General features: G+C 38.1%; 3 protein-coding genes across 5 annotated transcripts in view; 1 reads left to right on the top strand and 2 right to left on the bottom strand.

Annotated features, from left to right (window-relative positions):
* Positions 1–3251, bottom strand: part of LOC107583883 (TBC1 domain family member 15-like) — a 10156-nt gene extending 6905 nt beyond the window's left edge. The window contains exons 1-2 of the mRNA XM_016270235.1: positions 3186–3251; positions 767–862 (exon numbers count right to left, since the gene is read on the bottom strand). Of these exons, the coding sequence (XP_016125721.1) occupies positions 767–862; positions 3186–3209 (120 nt within the window). The 5' untranslated portion in view covers positions 3210–3251. The remainder of the gene's footprint in view (positions 1–766; positions 863–3185) is intronic.
* Positions 3252–5300: 2049 nt separating this feature from the next.
* LOC107583916 (chromosome transmission fidelity protein 8 homolog) lies at positions 5301–6353 on the top strand. 3 transcript variants are annotated; one of them, XM_016270265.1, is made up of 4 exons: positions 5301–5380; positions 5488–5580; positions 5664–5781; positions 5926–6353. In XM_016270265.1, exons 2-4 carry the CDS (start codon positions 5558–5560, stop codon positions 6157–6159), a joined length of 375 nt encoding a protein of 124 aa, XP_016125751.1. In that variant the 5' UTR covers positions 5301–5380; positions 5488–5557; the 3' UTR covers positions 6160–6353. The 3 variants fall into 3 exon arrangements, with proteins under 3 accessions (XP_016125751.1, XP_016125750.1, XP_016125752.1); XM_016270266.1 differs by lacking the exon at positions 5301–5380 and adding an exon at positions 5382–5450 and having other exon boundaries at positions 5541–5580; XM_016270264.1 differs by lacking the exon at positions 5488–5580 and having other exon boundaries at positions 5614–5781.
* Positions 6354–8130: 1777 nt separating this feature from the next.
* On the bottom strand, positions 8131–15181 carry LOC107583799 (hyaluronan synthase 3-like). Its single transcript, XM_016270127.1, has 4 exons — positions 15111–15181; positions 10628–11257; positions 9973–10074; positions 8131–9849 (listed from the first exon to the last, which is right to left on the bottom strand). Exons 2-4 carry the CDS (start codon positions 11255–11257, stop codon positions 8920–8922), a joined length of 1662 nt encoding a protein of 553 aa, XP_016125613.1. The 5' UTR covers positions 15111–15181; the 3' UTR covers positions 8131–8919.
* Between the last annotated feature and the right edge of the window lie 28 nt (positions 15182–15209).

The following is a 15209-nucleotide window of genomic DNA, read 5'->3' as shown; positions in this document are numbered from 1 at the left end:
GAATCATTGGTACAACCCTCCCTTCTCTCCAAGAAGTGATTTTGATCCAGCACACTCCCTCTTTGAACTGTTGCCATCTGGTTGACACTACAGAGCTCTGAGCACCAGAACGGCCAGACACAGGAACAGTTTCTTCCCTCAGGCAATCCATCTCATGAATACTTGACAATAACTGTGGAACACACACTATTTATTCACTCATACACTTATTTATCTAACACGCACACTCAGTCTACATTTCAATTTGCACATAATATACCTGTACATACAATTGTCGATTTGTATATTTTTATTCCTTATTTACTTGTTCTATTTTTTATCATCTGTGTTTTTTGTTCTGTCACTGTGATTCTGTTACACTGTGGAAGCTTCTGTCACGAAAACAAATTCCTCGTATGTGTAAACATACCTGGCAATAAAGCTCATTCTGATTCTGATATATATGTATGGAGATAATACCGCATACCGTGCTATTGAGCGACTCAAAATTACCGCAAGGGAAATTCCCTCACCGCGACAGCCCTAGTGAGTAAATGATGACAGAATTTAAAAAAAAAACATTTAAAAAAATCTTACCAACCCTACATTTTTTAATGGTACTAGCGTATTAGCTGTCCAAACAATGACACAAGAATGTGGTAAAACATCTAATGTATGTCACATTGACCCAGTTCAGGTATATCATGATAATTCTAAAACAACAAGCCCGTTAAATCCAAATATTATTATAAGCAACAACAAAAAAAGCAACTGACAAAAACCAAACCTTATCAACAATCCTGAGGAATCCCGATATTAAATCCTGGTCCTCAGATTCATCTGGAGATGAGTGAATAAAGACTCCCTCGTGTTCAAACACCACCTGCAAAACAAAGAAAAACTAAGTATATACAAACAGAACATTACACAGTTTGATTTACAGTGACCAGAGATATTATTCTCTCTAAATAGGTCACTAAAAGCAAACATTTCAAGATCCTGTTATGTTACTCCACTCCCTGTGCCTTAAAAGGCAAGTTAGTCTGCAGCCTGAGGCTTGAACTTAAAGGAGTCATATGATCTTGCTAAAAAGAAAATTATTTGGTGTATTTGGTGTAATGAAATGTGTTCAAAAAGGTTAAGGTTCAAAAAACACATTATTTTCCACATACTGTACATTATTGTTTCTCCTCTATGCCCCGCCTTTCTGAAACGCGTCGATATTTACAAAGCTCATCGGTCTGAAAAACGAGGTGTGCTCTGATTGGCCAGCTATCCAGTGCGTGATTGGCTGAATACCTCAAGTGTGTGACGGAAATGTAACGCCCCTTGCCATATTGTGATGCCTTGTCCCGGCCGGAGCGATGAGACAAAAACATTAAAACCCGTTAGGCATTTGTTGCATCCAGTGGGGACATAATTACGGATTATAATGACTTATGCTGTTTTTATACGCGTTGCGTTGTAAACATAAAACCATGTCTGCATTTGTGATCGGAGAAATGACAAACAACAAGTGCTACTCTACACTGCCCAAAAAACTCACGTTTGAATCGTCAGTGGCAAATTCTTTAAACATAAAAAATGTACTTCGTCTACCAGGATCAGGAAACAGTCCTCCATAACATGCGCTGGACACATCTGAATATTTGGGTTAAACTGTTCTGGAACAGTGTTGTAAATACAACTTAACCACTGATTTCTAGTCGTGTCCTCTTTTGGAAGGCCAAACAAAGTAGTTTCGCTTTCACAACGAAACAGCGTCACACACGGCGGCCTAGAGTGAGCAGAGGCAGGGGGCTAGAGTGAGGAACGGCTGGAGGGCTAGAGTGAGCAGAGGCGGCGGGCTTGAGAACGACGCGGCCGGCGGATTCGACGAAGGAGGCTTGCGGCAACCACATGTGACGACCCCGGGCTGGACTCCGCTTCGTCCATGGTGAAAGTCGATCCGGCGATCTACAGTGCGAAGATGTATTTCCTCAGTGACTAGCATGGATCAGTTCCAGGCATGACGAAAAACTATATCGTCCTCTTTTGGAAGGCCAAATAAAAGTAGTTTCGCTTTCACAACGAAACACAGCGCCTTCACGACATGGCGGTGGCAGCAACAACAATACTACAGCGAGAATAAAAGTTACGCCTTGTTTCTTTGCGTGTGCATTTGGGCGGCATTATGCAAATCTTCCCACATCGTGACGTAGACATGTGGGGGCGTGTTAGAACGAGCCGTTTTAGGTAGGCCTGGCTGACTCTTAACTTTTATAAAGAATATCTCTTTGGATTTGAGACTTTAGTCTTTGTAACTTTACAGATCTTATTTATGCACCAAGAGCTTGTAACACTCCAAAGAGAAAGGAAAAATTGAAATCGCATCATATGACCCCTTTAAGGAACTTACAACTCCAGTCATACTGACACAAACAGAATGTTCTTGCAGGCTCCCTTACAATAAAAAATTATGACACTGATCGCTGCAAAACTAAAAATTGCCCTTGGAAAACAAAACCCTGCAATAACATGCACCACATGAGCAATGCACATAATTTCTATATTAAATCTGTGTTGGTAGCTGTAATTGCTAACCATCAAAACATCATGGTGGTAAAGGAACTTGCTCATGCATGAGTAACAGAGTAAACAGAGACGAGAAAACGAGAAACAAAATGAAAATTTGGTTCTGTAGTACCAAGAAATAGCTTATTAAGAGAATTGAAAATATGAAAGCCAGTTTCCTTATGGAATTAATTCACCTGAATCAGTGAATAAACTGTCAGTCGTCTAGCTCAAAACATGTTTATGATCTAGAATCTAGATTATGATGTTCATAAACCTGCCAGGCAACTCATGACTCAACACTAGTTTAAGCACAGACACAACTGGGACTTTTTTTTTTTACTGTCCAAACGCCCCAAATACGATCGATATTGCATTCGCGAAGGAACTGGCGGCGTAAACGCTGCTTCTGACGTCCGTGTTTTTCGCAGTTTTATGAGCTGTATGTCAGGGTGTTTGGGTGTTAGCAGCCAGGCTAACTGTTGCTAAACAGCAGTTTATCAGACCAGTCTATCACCTATTTCCCAACACCGACAGCTCAGAAAGCTAGTCAAACAGAATATCTACGCCAAAACCCACTTATAAACACCGGTAAAATGCAGCTATTTGTCGTTTTGACCGTGTATTGACTTATAAAGCAGCATGTTCAGTACCTTGGGAGGAGTTGTGGCCGCCATGTCGACTGCTATATAGACTACGTAGCACCGCTCACGTGCCTGTCAGAGATCCACAACAACACTGACGAGTCATTTTCCTCATGGCCAACGCCACGCATGCGCACTGACATATTTGTTCAATAATAATAATTATTATTATTATAACAACAATAATGATAATAATAATAATAATAATTAGAAGTTTGCAGTGGTTGCCCTGAAACTGCTTTACATGTATTTTTGCCACTGTGTTATTATATTTACATTTATTTATTTACTTAATTTATATTATATTTATATATTTACTTGTTAATTTACTATCAAAAACTTTTCTAACTTTGTGACGTTACTGTGTGAAATCACAAACCGTAGTAAGCACTATTTGAATGACAAAGCTATCGAGATTTTATGTATTTGTAATTTGTATAATTGGGAAATATAAATTGTTAATATGTCTTGTTTTGTCTCGTTTTTGTTTTGAGCTTCTTTTCTCTCTCTCTCTCTCTCTCTCTCTCTCTCTCTCTTTTCCTGAAAGTCAGATCTTTTTTTACTGAATTTTCATCAAGGAGAAACAGTTACAAAACATACATACACATATGCATCGTAATCGACTAGTTATACCTCTACGACAAAAATCTGTCATATTGCTGCTATTATAGCCTATCTATTATCTTTTTTCGACAACAGAGATGTCTTTTCAGTTTTACTGTTGTTCTTTATATGTATAAAAAAATAAGGAATCATAAAAAATCTTTAAGTTAGTGGAAAACTATCTACTATTGGGTACAACTGACATTATTTTACTAATGTTATATTTTCCGAACACAGTAAGAATTTTAATTGTATTGTCAATCTCCAATCTCTAATAAAAAAAAATGGTATCACAATTCATAAACAAGACCATTTTATCCGTTATTTGAATTATTTTGTCAGAAACTTCAAAAACAGTTAACGAAATTTGAGAACAAAAAGATTTAGTATAAATAAAACTGAAAAAGTCAGGCTTTATGTACTGGCTCTACATTATTCGCAGACGAGCTTCGATTGTCCTCTAGTGGTTCACACTACAATGAGACTTTTATTTTGAAATGTAACTCACACTGGCGGCAGTGTTGCCAAGTCCGCAGGTTTACCGCGGAATTGGGCTACTTTATCACTGTTGCCACGGGTTGTTTTTTATGGAGGACGAAACCTGCAAAAACAATAAATAAATAAATAAATGCACAAATAAATAAATAAATGTGTGCATAAATACACGTATTCTTGTTTAAATACATAAATAAATAATTAAACATGTGATGAAAGTAGGCAAATAAATAAAATAAATTGGTGGGCAAATGGAAAATGTTTAAGGAAATGCTAAACTCATCCTATTTATTTTCCTTTGATCACTCATTTATTTCTGAATGTAGTTCCGCGTTTATTTTTCCTCTGCACAACATGCTAACCAGAGGGTGTCAATTACGAAAGAGTAGGCGGATCGTGTGTGACGCGCTTGAGCGTTTGCCTGTGCATGCCTATTAACTTCATCAGTCAAGGGGACTGATTATTATCTAACACTTTTTCATAGGGCTAGTTTTGTAGTTATAATCATGAGAGAGCTAAATCATAAAATATTTTAAGTGGCCAATGTAAAATATTAATGCTTACATAGCTCTTAATTGCAATACTGAATCGTTATTTTCTTAATAAACATACTTTTGTCACCTGTATTTTCTGTTCTGATAACTAATGGGAAAAAATGGTCTGTTCCTCGATTAAACCACTTCATACCAGTTCTCAAGGATGTATATGAGCCTCTGTTTGTACAATAATAAATTGAGAATCAACTGACATGTTCCCTTGTGTATGTCATTAATTTGATTCTCCCGCCGTAAAGAGAGAGAGATTGCTGCAGATCGACTTGGTTGTAGAAGGCTGTTTACTGACCATAAAAATGATCTTACACATACCTAAACAACGAGCAGGTAAAACCATCCTAATAAGAGTGTGAATTTTACCAGGGGAACCCCGTCAAAAACGTGTATTTTACCCCCAGAACGCAATTTTTAACGGGGAGCCCCCCTTGAAATGCTATTGAGCTAGTTTTGAGTAGCACTTGGGCGGGTTTTGTTGTGAAAACCTGGCAACCCTGACTGGCGGGAAACTTTTTGTGTCGGTATATGATCATGCATAGCTACGGATCTTGAGAAGTGAGTGTATTTATTTACGAATGTAGCATACTTCTGTGCATTCATGCAGAAAGTCAACTGTGGAGTGAAGGTAATATTTGACTTGTTTTGTCTTGCCAACGTTTCAGATGATAGGTCTACAGAGCAGGGATAATTGTGTGATTGGTGGATCCTGACACAGAGGAAACAGATAAAGGAATGGTTCAAATAGTTATTTCAAGGTTGGTGTGAAGACTTAAGCTATATTTTTACAGGTCATGGTCTACAAGTGCTTGTTGGAAATGGTTTTCGGTGTGTTCTGCAGTAAAGCTGGTGAAGGTCCAGCTGAATGGCTGCTGGTGGAGCTGCAGGGAGAAATGGTGTCCAGACAAAATACTGGACTTGCAGGAAATCTGATGGGAGACCTGCACTACACTAAAGAGGTTTGTCCTTCTCTAGTAGTTGGTCACATATAAGCCCCCCTAATTTATTTATTTATTTGGACTAAATATGGAAACAAATCAAATTATAAAACACTTTTATATCTATTTACCAATGGTAAATTATTGATTTTTCCTCTCTCCAAGGGTGTACCGGTCCTTGTAGTCGGACATCACATCCTCTATGGCAAACAGGTTAAACTGGAGAAGCCCTTTGCTGTTCTGATGAAGCATTCCGGACTCCCTCAGGATGAAGAGGAAAACATGGAAACCAACCAAGAGAACCCAACATCTTACACCGTTTCCGCCCTCATTAAAAAGAAGCTCATCTTTAAAACCCGACCAAAACCCATTATCACTAATGTGCCAAAGAAAGTATAACTTATGTCCAGATATCAGAGACTAACTGATCGGCGCAAAATTCTAGATTTATAACCATATGTGAATATATACATGTGGTTTTGAATAGTGGATTAGAATCTTTGTACATTGTTGTCAGGAATGTGTAATTGACAATAATGTTGAACAAATATAATTATTCTAAGTAATAGGCCAAAAGTACATTTTAAAATCAAAAAAAGAAAAAGAAAATGCTCACTTTTCAATTGAAGTTTATTGTATCGAAACAACAGTTATTAAATAATTACATGGGAAATGTCCAAATGTAAAGAATCCAGCTTCTTTTACATACAACAGAATGTACATAAATACATAATATGTAAAGTTCATGTGAGATTAAAAGACCTTGATGGCCATTTCTAGGTATTGTACACTGTGGAAGTACAGGTTAGCTGTGACACGCAGACTAAATGGTGCCAATCCATTAACACTTGAATATTTAATTTTGTGAGTAGACGTAAGCTGCCGATGGTGATCTGTAAAACAACTGCATTTTGGTTAAAAACACTTAACCTCTCCTATTATGGATTATGAATAATTTATTATTCCCTAATCTGTACAATGTTATGAAAATAACTTAACATGTTTTCCATAAAATACAATTTCCTAGGAAAATGTGTCAGGATTCTTGCATGTTTAAAATATCTTTGAATTTGACATTACAAAAATATATATTACTTTACAATACACTTGAAAGAAGTATGACCTAGTTTTCACTGATAAATTTAACCATCTACATATTAATTGGTTGTGTTTGCCAGACAGCAGAGCAAAACTCTGCTGCCCCCCCCCCATCCCCATCCCCATCCCATCTTTTTAAAATTCATTTTTAAGTCCCTCACTCTGTTCCTGAGGAGCATATCAGCCATCCAGCCTACAATTGAATTGCATAAAATCTGAAAACACACAAAAGTGAACAATGCAATCCCAAGTTTGACTGTAAACATGGTATATAGCTCTGGTTTCTTAATTGCATTGCGTCGTCAGAGTCATCTTATTTTTGCAGCCTTAGAGGATGCTGCAGTCCGAAGCAGTTCACTGTTAAGACACAGTTATCACATGTAATGCACGAGCAAAAGTCGAGCGGGCAAATGTTTCATAAACTCGAAGCTTCTCTATAAACTTGCACACATATTCACACTAGCCTCAGTGTCTAGGTCTCTGCCAGAGTTTAATGTGTGTTTTGGGGGGAAGGGAGCAGAGAAAGTGGTGAACCGCTACCAAAGTAAATCTACTAATTTGTTGCATGGGTGGGTTGAGGGTGGAAAAACAGTCCACTGTACACCTTTGATCCATATATGGTAATCCTTAAAACCACCTAACATTGCATACCATAAACAACTTCAGTCCACTTTTTTTGCTTTTATCTTTCTAGCTAACCGAACATTTTAATTAAACTAATGGAAATAAAATAGTATATATATGTTAAATAGTATATATATGTTAAATAGTTTATATGTTATAGGAAAGGGTCGTAAGAATTTGCAAAGGTGGTCAGATTCTGTAACAGGCTAACATGCAGAATTAGCTAACATGCTTTATATAAATAATCAGTTTGGGGGTGAGAAAAAGCTGTAACAATCATGACATCCTGGGTCCACATCATGCCTCTTAGGTTAAAAATAATCTCACCAGGTAGTGAAGCATGAATGAAATGTTATTAAATTATAAGCCTCTATAGAAAATTACTATTAGAAATGCTATTCAAAGTCTGTAAACAAATGTAATGTGTAAAGTTTCAGGCAGTATAACTGGACAGTTTTATTTATATATATAATGTAACACTGTTTATGCTTTGAAGTTCTCAGAACTAGGGGGAAAATTTTAATAGTTTTAAGTATTACTGACCATGTTTGTTATGTCTCTGGTTCTACCACCTATAATGAAAATAATTAAAAAACAAATTTATCTTATACTTCTCGCAAGTTTGTCTTATAGGTAAAAAAAAAAAAAGGAGAATGGGAATAAAAATAGGAAATCAATCTTTCCTCCATTTTTTTTTTAAACTAACACACAGGAACAAAACATTCTAGATGCTAGAGAAAATCCTCTTTGGTTGCCTGACACTATCCATTTACTGGAACTGGATGTTACTATATACATCTTGAACTGTAAACATGTACAGTGTAGTAAATATTTGTGGAGTACCATAAAATTCTCATTTAAATGCTGTTTGTACTTTCTTGAATGTTCTATCATGCTACCCCACAAAAGGATCTGCAGCACCACAATTTTTAATGATGAAATATAGAATTATGCTGGATTGTCAGATAAAAGACGTTAAAATACTGACTGGGTTTGGCAAACTCAATGTCTTATGCAGGTTTCCTCAAGTGTTGGCACACATCTCTCATTCCTTGAAAGTTCACATTCTGTCTAATTATAAATCCAAGCACCAATATAGTCCCTTAACTTAATATGAGTGTGCCAGCTTAACTACATTAACTTATCACTCTTGCACTAACCTTTGGCTCAACTTTTTGTTTCCACCTTGGCTGGCCGCCTCCTTATTGTGTGCTTTATAATCAAGAGAAGCACCATTCCTGATGTCAGCTTTTGTAAATTATGGCTCTCTCAAAAACTCCACTGTTTGAAACCTCTCAAGTAGCCATAGCTAACAGCATCCGGCAGCTTGGACTTGCACATGATCCATAATTATAACCAAGATTGCAGCACCAGGTAAAGACGGGGCCATTTCAAATGAGCCCTGACAGCATGTAGAGATCTTTTGGAGAGACCATGCTAGGCTTCCGCATAGGATAGGTGATACTGTTCCTCTCTTTTGTTACAGCGCTTAGCCACTATGGCCAGGTAGAGCACCAGGAGTATGAGCCAGTAACAGGCATAGAGGATGGTGCCTGCAATGAGAAGAGCCTTTTCTGTCTCACTAAATGGCTCTTGCACCTCACAGTAAATGGTGTAAACCACGCCACCGAGCAGTATGGCTGCCCACACGGTCACAGGCACAGCCCCAATTAGGTTTACCACTATCTTTTTCCTGCCTGATGTTCCCCAACCTGCTTTGTTAATAGTCAACAGGGCAAAGATCTTAGCAGGCAGCAGGCTTGACATGTAGAGTAGTGAATACAGTGACATGAAGATCATGACAAGCCTGCCCCGCAGGAAGCAGGCATAGGTGGCTTTCACCATGCCCACCAGTTGGACTGTAAGCAAGAAGAGCAAGATGTTCCATAACCGGCCTCGGTAGAACAGGTGGATGACTGTAGCCACCAGAAAGAAAGGGAAGAACCCGGTGACCACAGATTCATAGGTCATCCAGAGGCTGTGCTTGTGGAACCACAGGGCATTGTAGAGCCACTCTCGAAAGTAAGACTTGCTCCAGCGGGTCTGCTGGTTGAGCCAGCGCAGATATTGAGTGGGGGTCTCGGTTTGGCATTGTGAGCGTGCCGTGAACTTGGTTTTGTAGCCAAAGCTGAGGACGCGGTTGGTGAGGTGGCGATCATCCCCGAAGCTGCACTTGCTTCCTAGGAAGGTCTGATGGTACCAGGGCTCCAGGAACTGCTGAAGAAGAGAGTTGCGGTACATTCCCAGAGGTCCACTGATACACTGCACACATCCAAAGTAAGACTGGCATGCCCGCTCTACGTTGAAGGCCATCCAGTAACGGACACTGCTCAGGAAGGAGATCCAGGAGTCGTACTTGTTCAGAATCTGAAAGAGACGATGAAAGAACTTTTGGTGAGTACTCTACAAAAGAAGAAACCCACTGGAAAACTTCTCAAATTAGTTTGTTGAAAGGGACATAAAAATTACTAAAATAGGCAAATTTCTCACCTGAACATCTCCTCCAACACCACCCACTTCCGGATCCTCCTCTAGAACCTTCAGCATCTCAATGGTGCATGCTGGATCAAGTACAGTGTCGGAATCACATACCTGCAAACAAAACCAAGAGATATATACAATGAATTAGAAGACTTCTCAAGAATTTAACTCGTGTACAACTGTTTTCCTTTTTTCAAGTGAGGCTGATGTTGATTGTCTGTACAATGCAAGGACTGTTGAAAGAAACTAGTGGCACCACAAACATTGTCTCACAGATGTTTCAAGGTCATCTTTGTTTCTGAAGATATCAGTCATATGTTGAACAATGAAAGGCTGATGACAGCACAGGTGTGTTCAGGACTACAGGTGAAGGTAAGTAGTAAGACTGATCTTTGACCTCAGTGTTGCAAGGATTCGGATTACAGTGGCATTGAGGAAACTATAAGGTGATAGCAGACTATGGATAGTGACAGTAAATTGTTGTCTCACCAATATTAAGGTAATGTGGCCTTCTGAGAGCAACAAGTAAGCATGTCTGGAATGAATGCTCTTTATTCCTATTACTTTAGGGGTAATTGTCGTATTATTGTGTGAACATTTATTCATGGATTCAGGATTCTTTCCGTTTGATTAATTTTAGGTTGTTAGTGGGGTCTAGACTTACCTGTATGTAATCCACAGTATCTCCCAGTGCTTTGAAGGCTGTATACATGACCTCCCTCTTGCCGCCCCACTCTTGCATGATGCAGGAGTAACGACAGCTCCGCACCACCCTGGCCACCCGTGCAGCTTCCTCAGCATGCAACGAACCTTTCCCTCCTCCCCCATCCCCATCCCTATGGTAATTCCCCTTCCACACCACACAGCCTGTCTGCTCCACTCCCCCTATCACCTCCTGGAAGATGTCCATCATGTAAGCATCCTCCTGCCGATTTCCATCCACCACCAGCACTACTTTAAGCCCGGGAAAAGAAATGCGGCGAATGCTCCAAAGACACTTGCGAAGGTAGTCCGGATCCTCCTGATAGGCTGCGATGCAAAGGGCCACAGTGCGCCGCAGGTGCTGGGGTCTGGAAGGGCCACGCATTTGTCGGTGCTCTAGGAAGGCAAAGAGGCTCTGCAGGAGGAGGTGAAGGGATAGAAAGGCTCCGTACAAGCCAAAAGACAGGTGGTGCTGCTCAGTGTGGATGAACTGGTAACCTGTCACATAAGCCAGTAGGATGGCAAAAAGCACCACTGCCGCAAATAGGGTGGTGATGAAGATCCGCACCGCAGTGCCAAAGCAAGAGGGCATCTGAAGAGAAAGAAAAAAAAGATGACATAATTAAGGGTAGAAAAAACATCATTACCTCTTCTACTCTCTCCTTACCTGACCATTTCCTCTTTTCTCCCCACCAACAAGTAGCTCTTTCTCTATAGTGGAACAGTGATGTTTAACAGTTTTGAAACAGCACAAATCCAAATATCAAAAGCAAATATCCTAGTAGACATGTAGGGAGATCTTATGTATTTTAGTAATAAGAATTTAATTTTAAATTACAGTGAATCTCATGATGACATGAATTCACCCCAAAATCAATAGGGAAAAAAAGAAATTATAATAATAAAAAATAGAAATCATATTTTGAATAAATTTAAAAAATCTTATTTTTATGACTATCAAGATTTTTTGCATCCATGCATTTTACCTCCAAATTCCCATTAATCTAATGTGTACAGATGTTTTAATTTTAAGTGTTTGTTATTCCTAATGTAATTATTTCCAATTAATATATAATTATATAAAACCGTAGACGTAGAAATAATAATTATTTTTTAATAAAGCCAACATTAAAGCTCTACAACAAATACTAATATTATGTATTTTACAACTTTTAATTGTATATAATTTTTTTGCATTATGGTAATAAGAATGGGATTAGTTTAACATTAAAGTAAAGAGAATTTGGGAGGGGAAAATTATTAAATTAATTAATTAATTATATATATATATATATATATATATATATATATTACTTATTTATTTATTTTTTGACAGGCTTTGTGAGATTCACCAACAGAAAGGAAACAAAAGAAGAATGATTCAATAATGTTAATGTATATAAAAAATAAAAAAAACTTGGCAACAACTGACATTGTGACAATATTAGAATACTACAAACTTAATGTGAACCTCTCTCTCAGTCACTCTCTCTCTCTCTCTCTGTCTTTCTCAGGTTAATGACTTTAATTAAAGGCTAGAATGAGTTTGGCAGGTGTGTGGCAACCAGACTAGGGAACAATCCCCCCCTTTCATTCATTCAATTGCCTCCTGGTCCACCTTTCATGAAAGAAAGAGCCGCTTCATTCAGTGCCCTCATATCATAACAGCCACCGCAATGGAGAAGAGTGGCAGAAATAACGCTGACTTCCACTGAAGTGGTTGTTGATTTTTCTACCACAGTAACTGACTGTTCTCACAGTTATTTACAGCTGCACCAGACCAGTACTTAGCTGTTTTACGTCATATAATTCCAAGAAATACATAACTGATCCTTTCATATTAGCAATTTGGGTTTAACTTTAAGCAATGTATCTGGAGTTAGAACGGCCAAAATTCCCAAATGTTGCCTGCGCACTATAATGGATTTATCTCTTTCTTGTCTTGTCCTATACATTTACTTGTGATATGAACAAAGACAAACCATATAGACCTTGAGGGTCAGATAGAGACAGCAGGCAGAGTGTTATGTTTGACCGTAATTAGAGGGAATCTTCTTGCGGAGGCTTGTTAGCTCAGAGGGACGGGTGTGAAGAAGAGCCCCATGTCAAACAGGACACTAACCATCACTCAGTCCCCAAACACTGCAAACAAACCCACTACCATATGTGTGATGACAGGCATAAAGGTGTTTAAATTACAGCCTTTGATCACTTGGTAGGATTGTTATGTCAATTTAAGATGCACAACCAAGATTAGTGGCAAATGCAATTATTTGCTACATTGCAACCTGGATGTCACAGTATATGCCAGAATATAATGACTGAAAATGAATAATCTTTTAACTTTTGACAAATAAAAAAGGTCAGAGGTCAATGGTTACTCACTGTTGTCATGATGAGATATTCACGATCTTATTCGTGGAGATCAGTCCATGAGAGCTCAATTATCTCAAATCCGTATTTATGCCTTTAATAAATCTATTTAATTCCATAAACTGCAGGATGTTGTTCTCAGATCTGTTTGCCTTGTGAGTAATGGTAGGGGATGATCATGGGCAATCATGCATTCTCAGCCCTGACAGAAGTAGACAGGATCCAGAAGTGCTGTATGAAGTCATAGGTGCATTGCAGGTTGGTGGGGGGGGTAACCAGCCGAAGCCTCTTGATAGTCTGTATTCTCAGGTGTGGACCAGACAGAATGAGGACTTTTGGATGCAGGACACTGACAAAGGGAGGAGGTGGGAGAGGAATGAAGGGGGGCTGGGAATCACCAGGACCAAAGAGGGAGGGCAGCAGGTGAGAGGAAGTGAGATGAATGGCTGGAAGGGAGAGCATGATGTGTTTGGGTAAATTGAGTATGTGCCAGTACAATGTACTAATGTACATTATAATTATAATGATCAACTGAAATAATGATCAAATGAGACTGTCAGATACAGAATATACAACATTTAAACTTTTTAAACCGCATTCTCCACAGTCATGTCATGATGTGATTGGTGTTATAGCTCCTTAACAAGAAGACTTAAAATTGTTAATGGGTCAATGATGTGATGTTTTTTTATTTATTTATTGAATTAATTAATTTCTGCCCTGGATCTATTAAGTTATTTAAAAATACATAAAAAATGTAATTCATTTAACAATATAAAAATGACTTGAATACATTTCTTCTATGACAAACATGGCTTCAGTTTCTGAATTAAATGTTTATATATATTTTTTTAAGTCAAAATTGTCTAGGTAGTGTAACTTAATGGAGATTCTAAGAAATAAAATAAAATAAATACAAAAATAAGAAGTGACATTCAAAAATATTTTAAAAAATACTTTATTTTATATATGCCATATGCCAAATATTTAAATGCCAAATCAAAGTTAATGTGGTGCATAACCAACATGAAGGAAAGCTGTCATGTGACAAAAAAGTCAACCAACAAAGATTACACTTCTAAGAATTTGACACATTTTAAACAAGATTTTTCAATAATTTCAATAAAATGAGAAGAACTTTAGAGAAAATGTAGAAATAAAAAAAAGAAAACAAAACACTAGGGGGCACCTACAGAGATTTCAGCCTCTCACATCCAATATCCAATATCCAAAGCACCCAGAATCATGTATTCCTTGTGTTTTAATAATTTAATGTTCACATTCAGTTATATAAAACTGATTTAACAATATTGAAGTTGCTATAGGATAATATATACAATCATTTTTATCCTGTTAAATAAACTTTATAAAACACATCAGATTTCCACAAAAACACATTGGACTTGCATGTAATCATTAACAAGTCTATTATAAATTCTGTGAACATTTGCTCATTATTCTGGTCCCAGGCAAAGTGAACAAACCCAGAAGCATTTTTCAAAACTCTCACCAGACCCTTGTGTTGTCAATCTACTATATGATGACATGGAAACTAAACAGACATAATTTTCCTTAATTGGGCAACAACTCTTAAAACACAAATTATGAAGCTTTCCTGTTTTACCCCGTCCTGCTGCCCACTTATTTACTCAGCCTCAAGGCACTAACAAGGGTGCCAGCAAACCATGGGCCTTATTCCACTAGGACTAAGACTGCAATTACTAAAAACACACATATGAGGACCTTAAAAATCTCAAACATTCACTGATTCTCTCAAGTTCAATTCTAAAAGCTATCCATAACCATTTATTTTTAAGTTATTTAGTGCAGCAGTGATTTTTTTAGTACCCTGTACAAACACAAGCTTACAGTAACCTATCTGTGTGAAAACACAGCCACCCAACCTAAAACTCCACTCTTTGACTCTCTCTCAATTTTAGTATCACACACACATACAACCACACAATGAACATATGACAGAGCTCTCAAGCTGCATGCTTTCATATTTCAATCCACTCCCACAATAAACACAGACACAAGATGAAACTCAAGTTGAATTAAACGTCTCTTACCTTCCCAGCCCCGCAGATGTGACGGTGGGCTCTCTCTCTTTCTCTCTCAGCCAGTGTGTGCGAGTGTGTGTCTGCCAGGCATCTGCTCCACTCCTCTCC

Source organism: Sinocyclocheilus grahami, unplaced genomic scaffold (assembly GCF_001515645.1).
Source record: "Sinocyclocheilus grahami isolate Dianchi unplaced genomic scaffold, SAMN03320097.WGS_v1.1 scaffold55.1, whole genome shotgun sequence".
Classification (NCBI taxonomy): domain Eukaryota; kingdom Metazoa; phylum Chordata; class Actinopteri; order Cypriniformes; family Cyprinidae; genus Sinocyclocheilus; species Sinocyclocheilus grahami.
The sequence above is the reverse complement of the archived record's forward strand: the minus strand, read 5'-3'. Positions and strand labels throughout refer to the sequence as shown.

Excerpts from the sequence above, each read along its gene's own strand:
- LOC107583916 (XM_016270264.1), top strand. The coding sequence starts at position 5,617 with ATGGTCTACAAGTGCTTGTTGGAAATGGTTTTCGGTGTGTTCTGCAGT. Across the intron at positions 5,782-5,925 it reads ACCTGCACTACACTAAAGAG|GGTGTACCGGTCCTTGTAGT; the intron begins GTTTGTCCTTCT and ends CCTCTCTCCAAG.
- LOC107583799 (XM_016270127.1), bottom strand. The coding sequence starts at position 11,257 with ATGCCCTCTTGCTTTGGCACTGCGGTGCGGATCTTCATCACCACCCTA. Across the intron at positions 10,075-10,627 it reads ATACTGTGGATTACATACAG|GTATGTGATTCCGACACTGT; the intron begins GTAAGTCTAGAC and ends TTTTGTTTGCAG. Across the intron at positions 9,850-9,972 it reads GTGTTGGAGGAGATGTTCAG|ATTCTGAACAAGTACGACTC; the intron begins GTGAGAAATTTG and ends CGTCTCTTTCAG.